The sequence below is a fragment of the Mustelus asterias genome, chromosome 7, assembly GCF_964213995.1.
Source record: "Mustelus asterias chromosome 7, sMusAst1.hap1.1, whole genome shotgun sequence".
Taxonomy (NCBI): domain Eukaryota; kingdom Metazoa; phylum Chordata; class Chondrichthyes; order Carcharhiniformes; family Triakidae; genus Mustelus; species Mustelus asterias.
In genome coordinates, this window is record NC_135807.1 from 79,485,778 (window position 1) to 79,506,062 (window position 20,285).

Here is a 20,285-nt window from a genome sequence, read left to right on the forward strand (position 1 = left end):
GACCGATGAAGGCCAGCATGCCATACGCTTTCTTGACCAGCTTGTCCACCTGAGTTGCCACCTTCAGGGAACTGTGGATCTGGACACCCAGATCCCTCTCTATGCTAATATCTCTAAGGGTTCTACCATTTACTGTATACTTTCCTTCCAAATCACATCACCTTACATTTGTCTAGCTTAAATTCCACCTGCCATCTTTAGGCCCAGGTCTCCAGCCAATTTATATCCTGCTGTATCCTCTGACAATCCTCCTCACTACCTGCTACTCCCCCAATTTTTGTGTCATCTGCAAATTTACTAATCAGAGCATCTATGTTTGCCTTCAAATCATTTATATATATTATGAACAGCAGAGATCCCAGTACTGATCCTTGTGGAACACCGCTTGTCACAGACCTCCAGTTAGAAAAGTACCCTTCCACAGCTACTCTCTGCTTTCTATGCCCAAGCCAGTTTTGTATCCATCCTACCAGCTCATTTCAGATCCCATATGACTTCACCTTCTGCATCAGCCTGCCATGAGGAACCTTATCGAAGGCTTTACTAAAGTCTATGTGTACAACATCCACTGCCCTGCCCTGGTCAATTTTTGTCACTTCCTCAAATAATTCAATCAAGTTTGTGAGACACGACCTCCCCTTTACAAAACCATGCTGCCTACCTCTTCCAGATGTGAGTACGTCCTATCCCTAAGAATCTTTCCAATAATTTCCCTACCACAGATGTAAGGCCACAGGCCTGTAATTTCCCAGTCTGCGCCCTTCTTAAAGAGGAACAATGTTAGCTACTCTCCAATCCTCTGGTACCTCCCCCGTGGCTAAAGAGGATATAAAGAATTTGGCCAAGGCTTCAGCAATTTCTTCCCTCATGCCTCTCTGGCCCTGGGGTCTTCTCCACCTTAATGTTTTTCAAAAGCTCCAATACCTCCTCCCTTTTTATCCCAACATGTCCTAGAATGTCAACATCCTCCTTTCTACATTCACCATCCACCACATTCTTCTCTTTTGTGAATACTGATGCAAAGTATTTATTCAGGACCTCACCCATTCATCTGGCTCCACACAAATTCTCTCCACTGTCCTTAAGTGGACCTACCCTTTCCTTAGCTACCCTCTTCCTCCTTATATACGCATAAAAAGCCTTGGGATTCTCCTTAATCCTGCCTGCCAAAGACATTTCATGGCCCCTTTTTGTCCTCCCAAGTCCCTGTTTAAGCTCTTTCCTGCTATCATTGTATTCCTCAAGAGCTTCATCCATTTTCAATTTCCTGAAATTTATTTATGCCTCCTTCTTCTTTTCACTAAGCTCACAATCTCTCTTGTCATCCAGGGCTCCTGAATCTTGCCATCTTTATCCTTCATTTTTACAGGGACGTACTTGTCCTGAATTGTTAACAACTGACTTTTAAAAGACTTCCACATATCAGATGCGGATTTACCCTCAAAAAGCTGCCCCCAGTCTACATTTTCTAGCTCCTGCCTAATGCTGTCATAGTTAGCTTTCCCCCAGTTTAGTACTTTCACTCTGGGACTACTTCTGTCCTTTTCTAACAAGTATCTTGAAACTTACAGAATTGTGATCACTGTTCCCAAAATGATCCCCCACTGAGACATCAATCAATTGCCTGGGCTAGTTTCCCAGAACCAGGTCTAAGATAGCCCCTTCCTGAGTTGAACTATCTACATATTGCCTCAAGAAGCACTCTTGGACATACTGAACTAATTTTCCCCCAATTAAACCCTGGCACTAAAGGAATCCCAGTCTATGTTGGGGGAAGTTAAAATCGCCCATCGCAACAACCCTGTTGTTTTTACATCTTCCCAAAATCTGCTGACATATCAGTTCTTCCACTTCATGCTGGTTGTTGGGAAATCTGTAGTACAACCCCAGCAGTGTGATTGCACCGCTCCAGTTTCTGAGTTCCACCCATATGGCCTCACTGCATGATCCCAAGGTGTCCTCCCTCTGTATAGCTGTGACATTCTCCCTCATCAGTAAACAACACCTCCACCTCTTTTGTCACCTCCTCTATCTCACCTGAAGCATCTAAATCCTGGAATGCTAAATTGCCAGTCCTGCCCTTCTTTCATTCAAATCTCTGTAATTGTCACAACATCATAGTTCCATGTAGTAATCCAAGCTTTAAGCTCATCCGCCTTACCTGTCACCCTCAATGCATCCCTAGTGATTTAAATTAATTTTTTAAAAGGCGAAGAAAAACATATCATCAATTTTAAGTTGAATTCCTGAATGTCTGCAATATGTCACAAGGCATTTTTATTTTTAAACAAAAGCTTAAGACCCAGCATTAAACAAACACACCTCAGACCATCTGTCCTGTCATGTTTTGTACATTCTCCCTGTGTTTTATTTCTCTGAGCCTTACAGGTCGCATTCACTGAGTTCTCCACAGTCTCTGTACTCCCTGACCTACTGCTCTGAATCCCCCCCCCCCCCCCACTCCCCCCCCCCCCCCCCCCCCCCGGCCATTTAGCACTTCATCAAGAATCATGACACATCTGGTTCACAGTTGTTTTCCTCCATCTTTAAGATGCTTATTTTACATTCTCCCAAAATTTTAATATTCCTTTGAGTCAGACAAAAACTGCTTGCATCTTAAGCAACATGACTAAGCATTTTTTTAATTATCTATTTTCCTAATTTACTTTGCAGCAATCATGATTAGTATGAATGAATACTATGCAATCTTCAAATTGGTACTGGGTATATAGTCCAGAAATACACATTTAATTTTGTACCTGGAAAATGTGTTAATGAGCAGTCTTTTTCTGCTTATTTGATTCTTCATCCCAAGGTGGTGTAAAGCACAATTCAAATGGAATGAAGAACTCAGTCCCCCAATCCAGGGAATGTGCCTAAGCCCCTACATTAGGAAAGCAGTGTCCACTAAATCACCATCATATTTACATTCCACGCTTTAATTTTAAAACATTGTCAGTAAGATTACCCAGTTATTACTTAATGTGTGGCAAGTTGTTGTCTTGGACATCTCCATTGGGAGTTGGATTTATTCTGTCTGAACTAGTTTTCCCCCTTGTCAAGACTACATTTGAATTAAAAAAGCAAGTCTCCTCAATGCATCCCGAGTGATTTAAATTAATTTTAAAAAAGGCGAAGAAAAATATATCATCAATTTTAAGTTGAATTCCTGAATGTCTGCAATATGTCACAAGGCATTTTTATTTTTAAACAAAAGCTTAAGACCCAAGAATGCATTACAGAATTCACAGAAATTAAGTGATTGTATCTTCAGACCTGTGCCACTTTATTAAACGTTTGAATTGGTCTATTTAAAGCTCTTCATTCACATTCAGAAAGATCAGTGCTGTTTTACAGTAATACTTCCACTGTGCGATCTTGAAAGCATGATGAGTGGTGTTTTTGTCAGATTGTTATAAGTTTAACCTTAACGTAACACAACAGTTTATAACTTAGTGTGTAAAATTTCTAAATTAAGGAATGACTTCTCAAGTAAATATAAAGCTATGGACAATAGGGCATGAACACTGTGCCACCTCACGCACTTTTTTCCAAGTTCCTCTACATTGAGAATTACCCACTGCTTGCCATTGGAATATTTGAGTCCTGCCAGAAATGAAAACATGAAAAAATATAAATAATAAGCTCAACACAAATATACACTTTGTCAGTAGATACGGAAAGGTGTATGGATATATACAGCTTTAACAAGAACAAAATTAACCTGACAACAGCTAAAAAAATTCTAAACTGATTTGTATTATAGAACCTGTATGATAGGAAAATTGAGATAAAAAAACATGAAAAGATGGAAAAATAAAGTGGGTCTATCAGCATCTGCAAAGAATACTTGAAACAAGTGTCTTATGTGTGCAATCAACCTGTGAAGTACATAACTGAAATTTACATAATTTAAGTATATATTTATGGATCTCATGTAGCAATGTCCCTGGATGATATGTCTTATTGAAGCCATTGCCCAAGTATGGAATGTGCCACAATGATTCACTGCCCAGGTATTGAATGTGATCTAAATAGGCAAAACCAGCCAATTGCAAGTAAATGAAAATTCCTGATGACAACTGTAATTCTAAATTTCTGGTGCTAAGCTTGAATAAACATCATTTAATACTAATATTCTTGTTTCTTAAAGATTTATTTTCACCTGTAGCACTGCAAATTGTGAAAAGTATATGACTATGTATAGTGATCTGTGTGTGGATATACTGGGTAGATCTTACCAAACAATGGCAAAGTGTCAGATCTAACTGAAAACTGGTGTGTTTCTTTCCAGAGGAACAGGCAAGTTTTCTTGCTAAATCTAAACCTTTGTCATAAAAATACAGGTGGGTGTGTTTCATGCCATCATTTTGAGGGGCAGGGCCTAAACACACCGGTAAAGCCAGTTGCACTGAGACCAAGGTGCCATTTTTACAAGGCATCCCAATCAGACCAAGACATAACATCACCCCCACCCCACCACAGAGGTCTCAGGGGCTCACCCCCACCCCCCCCCCCACCCCCCCATAAATGCCGGCATCTCTTCCCCCCCCCCTCCCCCGATCAACCCTAACATCTCCCCTAACTCCCCCATCAACACTAGCATCTCTCCCCCCTCCCCCATCAACACTAGCATCTCTCCCACCTCCCCCAACAACGCTAGGGTATCTCTGCACCACCCCCTCAATGCTGGCATCTCCCCACTCTCCCAACAACGCTAGCATCTCTCCCCCATCTGCCCGATTATCGCCAGAATCACTCCCCCCCCCCACTATCAATGGCAGCATCTCCCCCACCCCACCTCCGATCAATGACAGAATCTCTCTCTCTCCCCTCCACACCCCGCTTCCCCATTCAATTCTGTCATCTGTCCCCACGCCAACAGTAATCGCCGGCCTCCCTCTCTCCCCCTCAACAGTAATCGCCAGAATTTCCTCGTCTTTTATTGAATGCTCTCTCCCTCCCCACTACACATGCATTAGGCTGCCATTCGGGTCCGCTTCTGGCATTGCCCCCCTGCACAACCTGGCAGTGCTAATCGGTGCCGGGGGCAGTGCCTGGCCATATCCCTCTCCCCTGGGTGCTATACTCACCTTTGACATCACATTGGCGAGTTACAAAAATATGTCTGGGGGAATATCTGGCGAGGAGGGTGTTTAATAATATAAAAAATTATTTAAATGGATATGTAAATCAGGTTCTCATCCATTATGGGGTGACAGCGAGGGGTCGCAAAAATCAGAAATCACGATCTCGCCGGCGAGATTCACGATTTCTAAGTTTTGCTGGATGTTGAGCCCTCACTGCCAATACCATGGATGGAGAGTGCCAAGGGGCTCAAGATCACCGCCCAGTGTGTATGGATATAAGAATGTATATGTTAGAAAATACATGCTCTACATTGTAAATGATGATATGTAATGATCAGCAGTGATGTTTGTAATTTGATGATGATATGTAATGATCAGTAATGATATGTTTGTAAATGATGATATGTCATGATCAGCAGTGATATGTTTGTAATTTGATGATGATATGTAATATGTTTGTGCTAATGAAGAGACTTTTAAAGAATTAGCTCATCAAACAAAGTTATTAATGGGCTGATAATGTGCAATAATAGAACATTTTGCAGAAACTGGTAAATTCCAGAAATCGCATCAGTAAATTAACTAAATAACTGAATTATATTTAGTGTTCATACATGCATGTGTTATCGGGTTCATAATTACCCATTATCGCTTGCTCCATCACCATGACAACGGTGGTTATGTGAACTCATGGCTGGTGGCTGACATGTTACACAGACAGTGTAACCCTCTCGAAGATACTGCATCCATCTCGCAAACGGACGATTCTCAACAGTGCAGTGGAAAGACAATGATTCAATCATGAACTCTGTACAATATCTAATGAATAACATAAAAATAAAGGTGAATTAGGAACATGGGATCAAAATTGGGCCACCCAGCCACTCAAGCCTGCTCTGTCATTCAGTGAGATCATGGTTGATTGGCATCATAACTCCATCCAATTGACCTGTCTCCAAATCCTTTTATACCCCTGGCTAGAAAGAAAATCTTTAAATCTCATCTGAATTTTGCTGACATCCACTAATTTTGTGGGAAAGTGTTTCACACTTTTACCACCTAGTTCATGAAGAAGTGTTTCTAATTTTTCTCCTGAATGACTGGCTCTGATTTTAAAGTTATATCCCCCAGTAGTCTCTATCTACGTTGCCAATTTATTTAAAAATGCTAAAAACATCAGTCAAATCAACCACAACCCTTCCTTTCCTCACAATCTAACCTTGGAAGCCCTGGATTCCGGTGAATCTATGCGATACCTTTTCAAGGTCAATATATCCTCCATCTCCAGTGCAACACGACTGCATTGTACACCATCTACAAGATGCACCGCTGCATCTCACCATGGCCTCTTTGACAGCAGCTCCCAAACCTGCAATCTCCACTAACTGGAAAGACAAGGATAGCAGGCAGATGGGAACAACCCCCCCAAGTTCCCCTCCAAATCAGACACCACCCTATCTTGGAAATATATCACCATTCCTGCATCAAATTTCTGAAATTCCCTATCTGATGGAGCTGCGAGAGTACCTTCACCACACAGACTGTAATAATTCAAGAACGGCTCAACACCACCTCCTCACAGAAAATTATGGATAGGCAATAAATGTTGACCTTGCAAGCAATCCATGAGTTAACTTAAACAAAAAATCATTTCTAAAGTGTTGTGCCTAGTACTTATATCATTGTAACAAAGTTTGCTGCCCTTTTATTTTAGTGTTCTTGCTATAATGGCTACCATTCCATTCACTGTTCTGATTATTTTTGTACCTGATTACTACATTTCAGTAGACATGGACCCTTAAATTTCTTTGGATCTCCATTATTCCTAGCTTTTCACGATTTAAATATTAAATTCAAAAGGTGTTTGTGCAGGGGGATCTGGGTGTTCTTCTGCATGAGTCTCAGAAAGTGGGTATACAGGTGCAGAAAGTTATAATGAAGGCAAATGGGGGCGGCAATGGCCTAATGGTAATATGGCTAGACTATTAATCCAGAAACAGCTAATGTTCTGGGGACCTGGGTTCGAATCCCGCCACGGAGATGATGGAATTTGAATTCAATAAAAAATATCTGGAATTAAGAATCTACTGATGACCAGAACACCATTGTCGACTGTCAGAAAAACCTTTCTGGTGTACTAATGTCCTTTAGGGAAGGAAATCTGCCGTCCTTACCTGGTCTGGCCTGCATGCAACTCCAGAGCCACAGCAATGTGGTTGACTCTCAACTGCCCTCCAAGGGGACTAGAGATGGACAATAAATGCTGGCCAGCCAGCGATGCCCATACCCCATGAATTAATTTTTAAAAATCTTGGCATTTATTGCAAAGGGTCTAGAGTATAACAGTAGAGAAGTGCTGTTACAATTGTATAAGGCACTGGTGAGACAACGCTTGGAGCATTTTGTTCAGTTTTGGCCACCTTCTTTGAGGAAGGATGTGGTGGCACTGGAGGCAGCTCAGCAGAGGGTCACTAGATTGATTCCAGGTTTGAAGGGGCTGTCATATGAGAAGCGATTGAGTAACTTGGGCTTGTACTCACTGGGGTACAGAAGAATGAGGGGAATTTGATTGAAGTATATAAAATACTCAACGGGATTGATAAAGTAAGTGTTAACCAAATGTTCCCCCTTCTAGAACAGTCTAAGACAAGAGGTCATAGTTGTAGAGTAAGAGGGGGGAGGTTCAAGACAGAGATAAGGAGAAACTACTTCTCACAGACAGTTGTAAATCTATGGAACTCACCACCCCAGAGTGCAGTGGATGCAGAATCAATCAATGGATTCAAGAAAGAGATAGATAAATATTTGATCAAAAGCGGGATAAAGGGCTATGGGGAAAAGGCAGGGAAGTGGAGTTAGGATGAAATGGCGATCAGCCATGATCATATAGAATGGCAGAGAGGGCTCGAAGGGCTGAATTGCCTACTTTTGCTCCTAATTCCTAGGTTCCTATTACTCAAATCTATCCTTTGTTAGCCCAAAATGGATAACTTCACACTTACCTGCATTAAAATCCATCTGCTACAATTTTGCCTACTTACTTAATCCATTGCCATATCTGTGTAATTATATGCTCTCATCTATGCTACATACTATGCCAATGTTTTTTCTGTCATCAACAAACTTGGATACATGGCTCTCTATTATTTTATTAATAAAACATAGAAATGTATACAGATACTTATGGGACTATTCCCTTCTTTCACTTTCTTATCACTCAACTCTGATTTCTACTGCCTAACCAATCTCTGACCAGGTCAATAATTTGCCTTTAATTCCATGAGATTTAATTTTAGCTAATGGTCCTTATAACTTTATCAGTTGCCTTCTGGAAGCCCAGAAGTCCTCTTTAACCTTTCTCTTGTCTACTACTTTGGTTACTTCCTCAAAAATTCAATTAGATGCATTAGACATGACCTATCCTTTGCAAATCCATATATATATATCTATTTAGCTCAATTATGAAAACATCAATTATTTCACCATGAAATTTATACAGTAGGCAATAAAGCTATCTATCAGGTCATATAATTTACCTTGGTCTCTATTATCTTTATGTTAATTAGTACTGTAATACATTCTTAAACACATATTTATGTTAATATTTTAATGATACAAGTTTCAGGTATTAAAGGTAGCTCTAGACTCGAGTCTCCTACCCAAACTTCAGTTGTCTCCCTGTCCAAGACCTCACTCCATGGGCTGGATTTTACAGGCTACTGTGTGCCTCACAACACCCTCCCACTCCACCCCAAAACCAAACTAAAAAGGAGCATGTCCATGAAAAAATAAACTGCTCCAAAGCCATTTTACACCCAAGTGGGCATTAATAGGCTCAGGGTGAGACTTCTGCCCCCCATCTGGGAAGGAAGGCTGACTTTAGAGAGCTGATGGCCATTCTAGTAGTAGCTGTGAAATCCACAGGACATATATGATGCATTTGCAATGTCTTTTCAAAGGAATGTTCCAAAAATGTGTTTACATTTTAATGTCCTGACCAGACAAGCAGGCTGCTTCTAGCCTCAAGCAGTTCCATGTATATTTCCAGACAAGGAGGGAGGTTACCTGACCCTCTTGACTCCATCTTGTTACAACACAGATTGTTCATTCTCCACATTGTTTCAAATAAAATAAAGCATTCATTTTCTACATCTGCAGAAACACCTGCTTCGATGTGACAGGTAGAATAATCTCTTCCCCATGCGGAACAATTAAAGCATCTGGTTCTCGTAGCAATCTTTTCCATCAGTTTGAGTGCCGCCTCTTCCTGACTCAGTGGTAAAATACATTTCACAGTCACTGTCACTTTTCCTACCAAGTAGCTTTGCATTTACAGATACACATCTTATGCTGCTTTACACTCACTCTGATCCCAGTCACTGCTTTTACTTACTCTCACCATGATGAATTCATTTTCACATTCTTGAAGCTTTACCACTGCATGTTCTTCCACTTCCTGAGCAAATTACTCATTTTTAATCTCAGTTAAATAGAAAAAAATCTGAATGTTGGAAATCTGAAATAAAAGGCTAATACTCTGGAAGTATACACCAAGGCCATCAGCAACTGAAAATAAGTTACAGCTTCAGGTAGAAACTTTTGTCAAAATACTGAAGTACCAATCAAAATTACAAAATTACTTCCTTATTTGAAACCTCTTATCGTAGAGGTTTTGCCAACTATTCCATATGAGTATTTTATATTTGATTAATATCCAGCCAATTTTGTTCAGAGTGATAAACTGGTATTATAAGGAAGATTGCTACTCACCCAGGAATCTCTTTATCTTCAAACAAAGCATGCTTTCTTCTCTCTTTATTATACTCTGCTGTGCTTATAAAAGCAGGAACTAGAACAGTAAAACCAAAAGGTTGAATCACAAGCTGCATATCAGACAAGTTATTTAGAGTCATAAGGTGGAGTTTTATTTGCCAGTATGGACGTCCCATTGTCAGGACGCATAGTGGGTGGCGTAGCTGCGTGGCAGAAGATGAAAGGGAATATTATTAAGGCTGTCCTATTAATGGCCAGTGGCTGTGGGAGTTGGCCAGTTATGGGCAGCAGGGGTAGGTCCCAGCACCTGGGAAGCACGCATCATGTTTGGGTAGCACAAACCAAAAGGGAAGCCAGACAAGTGTGATGATAGTGCAGTGATAGCTGATAGTGAACAAGAGACCAATTGTAACCTGCAGTCTCTCATTCCCTTTACTCTGCATACATAAAGTGCATCTTGGAGTTTGCCCAGCCTCCTGCTTGTCACTCTTAAACTTAATTCATTCTCACCCTCCCTGTACTGCAATGTTGCTGCTGCAACTGGAGCCCATACTGACCTGCTGCTGGACTCCCATCTCCTTATAGCTGGCGAGGGTCTTCTTGTGAACTCTTGAAAACTTTTGTAAAATGCTGGTTAATTGGCTCCTTGACAAGTTTAATTGCCTGCCCATTGCTGATAAACACAGTCTACTCTAGCAACTTGGCTGCCTCTGGGAATCTCCGACAGAGATGGGAATGGTTCGGCTTCCACACTGATTGATGTGTTTTCCTGCCAATTTGCCAGCCCACCTGCCACCGAGTCCATCATCCTGGGCATGGGAAAATTCTGCCCACAGAGCTATTACAGTACCATTCGGTCCATTGAGTCTGGGGAAGTTATTTTGAGAGACAGGATCTACAGGCATTTAGAGATGCAAGGACTGATTAGGAACTGTCAGCATGGCTTTGTGAGTGGAAAATCATGTCTCACAAATTTGATTGAGTTTTTTGAAGGGGTAACCAAGAAGGTAGATGAGGACAGTACAGTTGATGTTGTCTACATGGACTTTAGCAAGGCCTTTGACAAGGTACCGCATGGTAGGTTGTTGCATAAGGTTAAATCTCACGGGATCCAGGGTGAGGTATCTAAATGGATACAAAATTGGCTTCTTGACAGAAGTCAGAGGGTGGTTGTACAGGGTTGTTTTTCAAACTGGAGGCCTGTGACCAGCGGTGTACCTCAGGGATCAGTGCTGGGTCCACTGTTATTTGTCATTTATATTAATGATTTGGATGAGAATACAGGAGGCATGGTTAGTAAGTTTGCAGATGACACCAAGATTGATGGCATAGTGGACAGTGAAGAAAGTTATCTCCAATTGCAACGAGATCTTGATCAATTGGGCCAGTGGGCTGATGAATGGCAGATGGAGTTTAATTTAGATAAATGTGAGGTCATGCATTTTGGTAGATTGAACCAGGGCAGGACTTACTCAGTTAATGGTAGGGCGTAGGGGAGAGTTACAGAACAAAGAAATCTAGGGATACATGTTCATAGCTGCTTGAAAGTGGAGTCACAGGTGGACAGAGTGGTGAAGAAGGCATTCGGCATGCTTTGTTTCACCAGTCAGAACATTGAATACAGGAGTTGGGATGTCTTGTTGAAGTTGTACAAGACATTGGTAAGGCCACACTTGGAATACTGTGTACAGTTCTGGTCACCCTATTATAGAAAGGATATTATTAAACTGGAAAGAGTGCAGAAAAGATTTACTAGGATGCTACCAGGACTTGATGGTTTCAGTTATAAGGAGAGGCTTGATAGACTGGGACTTTTTTCTCTGGAGTGTAGGAGACTGAGGGGTGATCTTATAGAGGTCTATAAAATAATGAGGGGCAAAGATCAGCTAGATAGTCAATATCTTTTCCCAAAGGTAGGGGAGTCTAAAACTAGAGGGCATAGGTTTAAGGTGAGGGGGAAGAGATACAAAAATGTCCAGAGGGGCAATTCTTTCACACACAGGGTGGTGAGTGTCTGGAACAAGCTGCCAGAGGTAGTAGTAGAGGCAGGTACAATTTTGTCTTTTAAAAAGCATTTAGACAGTTACATTGGTAAGATGGGTATAGAGGGATCTGGGCCAAATGCGGGCAATTGGGATTAGCTTAGGGGTTTAAAAAAAAAGGCAGCATGGACAAGTTGGGCCGAAGGGCTTGTTTCCATGCTGTAAACCTCTTTGACTCTGAGTCCATGCTGGCTTTCTGTAGAACAATCTAGTCAGTCCCATTCCTCTGATCTGTCCCTGTAGCCCTACAAGTCTATTTCCCTCAAGTGTCTATCAATAATAACATTAATTAGAATATCTGATAATTATACAAGTAAAATAATCTTTTCCAGGATAACTTTAAAAAAAGGTTAAATACATATACATTCATATCTGACATTAAAAGGACCCACAATAAATGTGTTTTTACAGTATATTACTAGCCTAGCTAAAACATCAGAAACTTATGCACTGATGTTATCTCTGTGTTAGGCCAGTGTGGAGGTGGTGGTCTATTTCCTTAGCATTTCAATCTTCTCTGCCACTTCCAGGTCCACTCAAATGCAAATCATTCACAAAGTGCTCATAAGCTGATTGCTTCCTGGTCTGCTGCTGCAATTAGTAGCAAGGTTCTGTTACTTAATCTTTCTGCTAAATCATTTTTAAGAGTAAAGACAAAACCCAATAAGACAACACCAATTGTAGCCAAAAAGGCTTGTCAGCTGTACAACGAAGCAAATTTCTTAATATATAACAGGTTTGAATCCATGCTTTTGTAGGTTTACTAACTGCCCCATTTCCCTACATTACAACAATAGGTTCTTGGCTGAGAAGCACTGTAGGATATCTTGAGGCCATCAAAGGTTCCATACAAGTGGAATTACTTTGCTTACTATGAATAATTTAATATTAATGAACAGCATTCAGCGACAGTTCACAGTCAAGCCTGCAAATAAACTGATGTTATCATAATGGTTGCTTACTCATTTCTACATGGTTGTTAAAACTGCAATGAAGTGAACAGTTACACTTTGACTTCTGCTATTGTCAGAACTCTCCAAACATCAACATCAATTTACTCCTGTCAAACTGATATCTCTGCAACAAACATTATCCATTTTGTAGAGATATTGCTGGACGCTTCATGCTGAGTTATGCTAAATTATACAAAAAAGCCCATGACAAATGAAAGCTTTGAGGATTAGAGGTGACAATCATATTTCTAAGGAAATGGTTATGCAGTGTCACACGGAGTTAAGCCACTATCCTTTCACTTTGGAGATCTGGATATAAATCCAACCCTGACTAATAGAACAATAGTATCTTCTCTCTGCCAGCTCTAAGGATCGCAAGTGAAATGAGATCATGCATTCCATTACACAAAGTGGCCTGGTGTTTGGCATCAATTGGCAGATCACTTGAAGCTGTGAGAATAGCTGGTATGGGAAATGAAAAGTTCATACTGTGATGCATTGGGATGTTTTTCTGATTTCAACATTAAGCTATGTCCTACACTGAGAATATTTCTACATATCACTCATTCATTAACAGTCTTGAGAGTGCCTGATGACAATAGGGTTGAAATAGGCAATGGGAAAATGTTCCCTTGCTCCAATACTCACTTTAATGAACAAAATAAAGAACAATAATGTCAATTTGCAATGCCCAAATAGGCTTTCTTACTAATTAAAAACAATTTTTAGATAAATCAAAAGAAAAATCTGAAAGATTACATTGGGAGTAAGATAATGAGATAAACTAACAGATCTGTACCATAGGACTGTCCACAATGTACACCCTGATAATTCATGTACTCCAGGCAGCCAGCTCGTTCCTCCAGTGGTGGACAAGGATCTCCATGATTCTGAGGCTCTTGCTCAATGTGACGTTGGCGAATTCGCATAGTTGGCTGACATTGCTCAGCACAGCCGCTCCAGTGACTCCACTCACTCACCACACATGGACTGGCTGGAAATGAGAAAACAACTTGAAGTTACAATGTTTGTTCAGGTTTGTGGGTCATACTATTACAGCAATGATGTTGGGATGCTGTGGTGTAAACTGTTCTGCCGCATTAAAGTGTGAATTTCTAATTATTTTACAGTATGAACCATAGAACCATAGAAAATTACAGCTCAGAAACAGGCCTTTTGGCCCTTCTTGTCTGTGCCGAACCATTTTTTGCCTAGTCCCACTGACCTGCACTTGGACCATATCCTTCTACACCCCTCTCATCCATGAACCCGTCCAAGTTTTTCTTAAATGTTAAAAGTGACCCCGCATTTACCACATGATCCGGGGTTGATTCCATTCCAGGGAAATTATCCCTCCATTAAATTCTAACCTGACTACATTTTATTGACATACATGTAAACATACATGTTCAGCAGCACTGTTCTTACTGTGGCAACAGCTTTATTTTTACAGGGGAATTATCATTTGTACAGAGTAAGATGAGAAATGGGTGGGTAGGGAGATAAATGGCAAATAGGATGATTACCTTTCTATTCTTGATGTTAATAGGATTATTCTGTTCACAGGCTAGTTATGGGATGAGTTTCTACCTCAAAATGTATTTTTGTGGTTCATGCAGTACTTTATTTATGCCATAAAATGTAACCCATTGCTGTCTAATGCTTATCTACTGGTTAAACTAACAAGTGTAACATTCACTGGTCTCAGGGTTGCATCCCATATGAATCCAGAAAAATCTCAGTGATACACAAGACCACAGAAAATTGATTTGCTAGGTCATTTGTTTATTAATGTCAAGCTGCAGGTCCCAGTTGTGCCCCAGAGGCAGCTTGTTGGTCACAGAAGGCATCAAGCATAAAAAGGTTCAGAGATGGGAAGTAATTGAGCTTGGATGCCTGTTTTATGCTTGCAAACTACCCAATTTCTAGTCGCTAAATGGCAACTTTTGAGTTAAAATGTCAGATGAAATCGCAATTCAGATCATATCACACTGTCTTTGAGTCAGTATTCGCCCAGTCCACCAATGAAATGTATCATTTGATCAATGCATGTTGCAACTGATGACAGTAAGCTTATTTAAATGTTAAGACTGCTGGCTAAATCTTTGCAACTGTTCTGAATGTTCATTCTACAGGTTAATTCAAATATTATCATTAGTTTGTTTACACATCCAAAAAAAGTCCAACAACAATACTGTCCATTTATTAAATTTGCTTAATATCTGAGGATTTAATGATTTCATAAGTCCTTAGTTTCACACTAAAACCTCTGGAGGCCCATGTGGAACAGCTTTCAAGGTGTTCAGTAAAGTCAAAAACTAATAGTGCAAAACTGGGGGCATCTCTAACATAAGAATTTATTTTGTGAGGGAGAATGCCTTCTTAATTTTTCTCTGCACCACCACCCCTCCCCATCCAGCTATGTGTTATTTGCAGTATAAAATGTGGGTGAGCATGTGATCTTTTGACAATGCATTCCATAGCCAGCTGTGATTCCAAAGATGCCTGTATGATTTTACCTTTTCTTGAGATGAGATGTTTCATCTGCACTTTGAGTCAGCAATTAGACAGTTAATGGGAATGTGAAGGTTCAAGCTGAGAGAGTCGAGCTGTTCCCAGATGCCTGGCACAGCAAAGAGAGATTGGGATCAAGTCCCCTGCGTCAGGTCCACTGACAGAATATTTGAGGCATATAAGATTCAGACTTGAAATATTGGCTCTATTCAAGATGTTAAGGGGGTTTGGCATAGTAGATGCTGCGAGAATATTTTTTCCTTGTGGGGGAACCAGAACAAGGGGGAACAGTTTCAAAATAAGTGGTCTTCCATTTAAGGAGATGAAGAATTTCTTCATTCAGAGGGTCATTAGTGTTTGGAACTCTCTTCCACAGACAGCAGTGGAGATTGGGTCATTGAATATGTTCAGGAGCTGAGCTAGACAGATTTTTCAGGGACAAAGGAGTCAAGGATTTGTGGAGTAGGCAGGAAAGTAGAGTTAAGGCCAGAATCAGATCAGCCACCATCTTATGGAATAATGGAGCAGCTTGAGGGGCCGAATGACCTACATTTCTTCCAATTTCCTGTATTCTAAAGTTCTGAATTCACCTCTCACCATTGGGAAATCCACAGCAGGGGTGTGCCATTAACAGGACCAGCAGATCTTGCTGGCATGAATGGCCGGAAAGTACCACCTGCTATCGCTCATTGGAGACATTGAATTAAATAGTCGGTAGGGATTCTGCCAAAAATAAATTCGAAGTGCCGAATTCACATAAAAACTGGAGCAAATCCCGCTGGTTTTTTCAGCGGGGATTTTCAAAATGAATCTCCCACACTCTGTACATCATAGAATCCCTACAGTGCAGAAGGAGGCCATTCGGCCCATCCAGACTGCACTAACAACAACCCCACCCAGGCCCTATCCCTGTAACCCAATGTATACACCCTGCTAATCCCCCTGACACTAAGGGGCAATTTAGCATGGCCAATCATCTAACCTGTACATTATTGGACAGCTCCACAGTCCTGACCCCCCACAGTCTCGCTCCCCCCCTCCCCCCCACCACCCACGCAGCCTCAAACCCCACCCCGCAGCCCCGACCTCCCTGGCAGGCCGACCCTTCCTTCCTACCTGATGACCAGCCCTCATCACTGTCCACCCTCCCTCTGTCATCAACCCCGACTGCAGAGTGCAGCAGGACCCTCCACCCCACTGATCACCCCCAAAGGCCCTGCCCCTCTGGCCCTGCCACCTTGGCACTGCCCGATGCCCAGTGGGCAGTGCCATGGTGCCCCCTGGGCATTGCCACTTTTCCCCCTGGGCAGTGCTGGGGGCAAGGCTGGCACTGCCAGGCTGCAATGCCGAGGGGGCACCCTCCCTTACCATTGACCTCCTGGGGGGGCCTCCATGGCCTTCCTTCACTCCAACGGGGTCGGGCTGCCAGCTCCCTGTTAGTGGGGCGCTGTTGTAAACCCCGCTGGAGTGAAACACTTCTGGCCAGGGAGGGGGAGGTCGGGGGCGAGGGCAGGGGGGGGGAAAGAGGCTAGCTAATGAGATTGAAATAACGATTTAAATATTTAAATCAGCACTGCACTGATTTTTGGCGACTGGAGACATGCGGAGGCCGTGGCGCCCAGCGGGAAGCCCACCACACAGCCTCTGGTTATGTTTCCCGGCCTGCTGCACTGCTAGAGTAGCACAGTGGGCTGGGACAATCGCCCCCGTCACTTTGACAAGTTTGAAAGATCTCCAAACTTAGTCTACATAGCAGAGCTATGGCGGTCCCTCATATGATTTGAAATACAGCTGCAGTTCACTGGTGCCGTATTCAGATGGTTTTTTTTATATCACTGGCAAATATCTCTGGTAACATTTCAATTATTCTTTAAATACATTCTTACCACAGCTTACTTTTGTCATGTTATTACAGATGGGAATTCACTGTTTTGAAATTCATATATGAAGCAATAATTACACAGGCAGCGAAATTACCAATCATGTCACAGAATTAAAACATGTTAAAATAAATAATTGCTACCTCACTTGAGGAAGAAAATGATGTCATGAAGAAGAGAACTCTGAAACTTTTTGACATGGAGAAATATGATTCTAAGCAATAATATTCCTAGGATAAAAGAGCATGCTCTCTCCAACATTCACATTGAAGTACTAAGAGGAAGCATACCCTTAGGTTAAGGTTTTGGCTTGAAAATACAAGCTTCTAGGATTTGAGCCAACTCTGATCTTTACTGTAACATATTCAAATTCTTTGGAAGGGACAGGCAGTGCCAGATTTAGGCATAAGCTAAACAAGCTACAGCTTAGGGCCTCACAATCCGCAGTGGCCTCACAAAATTTCAGAAGGTTTACAATGAAGAGAACATTTAAGAGCGGATACCAGAAAAGAAAAAGAAAGCACCAGCTTGAAGAGCAACTCAAAAAATTACCAAAATTACCAAAATCTATGAGCGAGATCAAGCCAGCCAAATGATAAATATGTAATCAGTAAATGCATTCATTTGAAAATAAGTTGTATTTTTCACTTTAAATACCTTGCTATTAAATAATTAAAAGGCATAATTATGTTTTCAATTTTTTTGTGGCGACCCAAGGTCCTGTTTTGGTACACACCTTTGTGGGACCTTTTCGTGTAACTTTTTAACAAGGGGCCTCCAAGCTTTATATAGCTTAGGGCCTCACCAAGTCTAAATTCGGCACTGAGGACAGGCAACAGAAAGTGAGAATAAATTCCAGTTCTAACATCGTTGAATTCTGTAAGGGAGAGAAATGATTAAAATATAGAATAGAGGACAGAGATAACAAGAAAAAAATTAGAGGTCTGGGCAAAAGAGTGATGGCCGAAGCAAAGGAAATTCCAACTGGGAGAATTTTCTGTCCTCGGTGCTGCACCCTCTGATGCAGGGGTTATGTTTGGGACTAAAGATTGGCCATCCCCCTAAAACAGAGGAAAATTACATTTTGCTAACATTTTTAAAAAAATGTTGTTGTGCACTTAACAAAGAACACAACCTGATAGACTCAAAAGAGGGAATACAATATGGCACTAAATTAATGACATAGTTTCTATGGATTGAAGTAGATTATATTGAACCAATGGTTTTATGAGCAAGCATTCCTGGAGACATTTCAGGTATATTGGTGCCCAATGACAGAAATTTTCCATTAATTAATTTGATAAATGATAGAATCATACAGCACATTTCAACCCATTGAGCCTGCACTATCTCTTTAAAAGAGAGTCCCACTCCATTGTTCTTTCCCATGGGCCTGCATTATTTTCCTTTTTAATTATATATCCAATTCCCTTTCGAAAGTTACTACCAAATTTGTTTCCATCACCCTTTCAGACAATGCAGTCCACGTCATAACAACTCATGGTACTGAACAATTCTCCTCATCTCCCCTCGGGTTTTTTTGGTTACAGATTATTCTGAGGTGGGAGGGTGACAGCCAGAGATTGTGGTTCATATTGGTACCAGCAACATAAGTAGAACATGGCATGAGGTCCTGCAGAACCATTTTAGGGAGTTAGGAAAGAGACTAAAAAGTAGAAGCTGAGAAGCAGTAATCTTGAATTGCTTCTGGTACTATGCACCAGTGACTATAGAAATAGGAGTATAATGCAGATGAATGCTGACTGGAGAGATGGTGCAGGAGGGAGATAAGATCTTTACAAAATGGATGGTGTGCACCTCAACAGAGCAAGGGTTTGGAACCAAGATGTAGATTTAGAAAGAAGATGTATGGAAAGATAAAAAGGTGCATCAAGTATTGGGAAGACAGATAGCAAAGAGTAAGAAACAGTAAGGTATTACATTTGGTCAGACTACGAGGGAATACAATATGGCACTAAGTGAATTGCTCATTCTGAGAGCCAATGCAGAGATGATGGGCTGAATGGCCTCCTCCTGAACTGAAACAATTCTGTGATTCTGTGAACCCTAGCTTACAGTGCATATTAACACACCAAGTGTGGTGAATAAGGCTAATGAGCTGAAGGTGTAAACAGTCACATGAATAAGATGTTGTTGCAATATGTTCCACACGAGGCAGCAGTGGTACTGATCATAACTAATTCTCCTTAAATACAGAGGTGGTTCCAGAGGGCTGGACAACAGCAAATGTGACAGCCTTGTACAAAAAGGTGTAACGTTAAACCAAACAACTGGAGACTGGTTTAATCTCAGTGGTGGGAATGGTTTTAGAAATAACAATGATATGAAAAATCAACCAATTAGAGGCTGGACGATTCCAAATGGTGACCTAATCGGCCTGTTCTTAAATGTCAATCAAGATTAAATGTTTGCGCAAAGGAAGGTCCTGTCAGGCCTGTCTTGTATTGCCACTCTCAATATTACCCAACCTTGTCCTATCAGCCCCATTGACATCAGTATGAGTGAGTCATTCAAAATCATTTCCAGGTCAATGTTATACTATTACTATTATAATACTACATATTATATATTATTACAATACAATTACTACTTAAACAATGAAGAAACTGATTAATGCAATTGCATCAGTGCTCTATCCCAGGCTTATTTTAATATTGGCAAGTCTTAAATCTGGAACCATTTTTGCATGTGCGCATCAATGAAGTTTGTGGGCCAGGTCGAAAAGAAGCTCACCATGTGCTCTGCTCAGAAAGATCTGGAACAGTATAGGGATCACTGTGAGTCGCAAGTATCCTGCAACAATAAGTTTAGAGCTCGGGGGTGTTGCAAAACTCAGAAGGAAACAGGCCAAGAATATTCAATCTCCTGAGAAGTCTGGTACAGCTGGAAAAGCCAGGCTCAAAAGCTTTTGATGAGATAGTGGGAATCACCGAGAGATGCACGTTCCATATGCATAACCAACAAGAAAGTGAACCAATCACACAGTTCATCGTTACTTTGAAGAAACCAGCT

General features: G+C 41.2%; 1 protein-coding gene across 3 annotated transcripts in view; it reads right to left on the minus strand.

Moving 5' to 3' along the window:
- Positions 1–2,904: 2,904 nt before the first annotated feature.
- sbspon (somatomedin B and thrombospondin type 1 domain containing) overlaps positions 2,905–20,285 on the minus strand; it is a 49,389-nt gene continuing 32,008 nt past the window's right edge. For 2 of the 3 annotated variants that reach the window (XM_078216304.1, XM_078216303.1), the window contains exons 2-5: positions 13,658–13,852; positions 9,861–9,939; positions 5,733–5,909; positions 2,905–3,606 (exon numbers count right to left, since the gene is read on the minus strand). In XM_078216304.1, the coding sequence (XP_078072430.1) occupies positions 3,489–3,606; positions 5,733–5,909; positions 9,861–9,939; positions 13,658–13,852 (569 nt within the window). In that variant the 3' untranslated portion in view covers positions 2,905–3,488. Of the gene's footprint in view, positions 3,607–5,732; positions 5,910–9,860; positions 9,940–13,657; positions 13,853–17,988; positions 18,130–20,285 lie in introns of all 3 variants that reach the window. The other variant, XM_078216302.1, reaches the window with a different exon arrangement.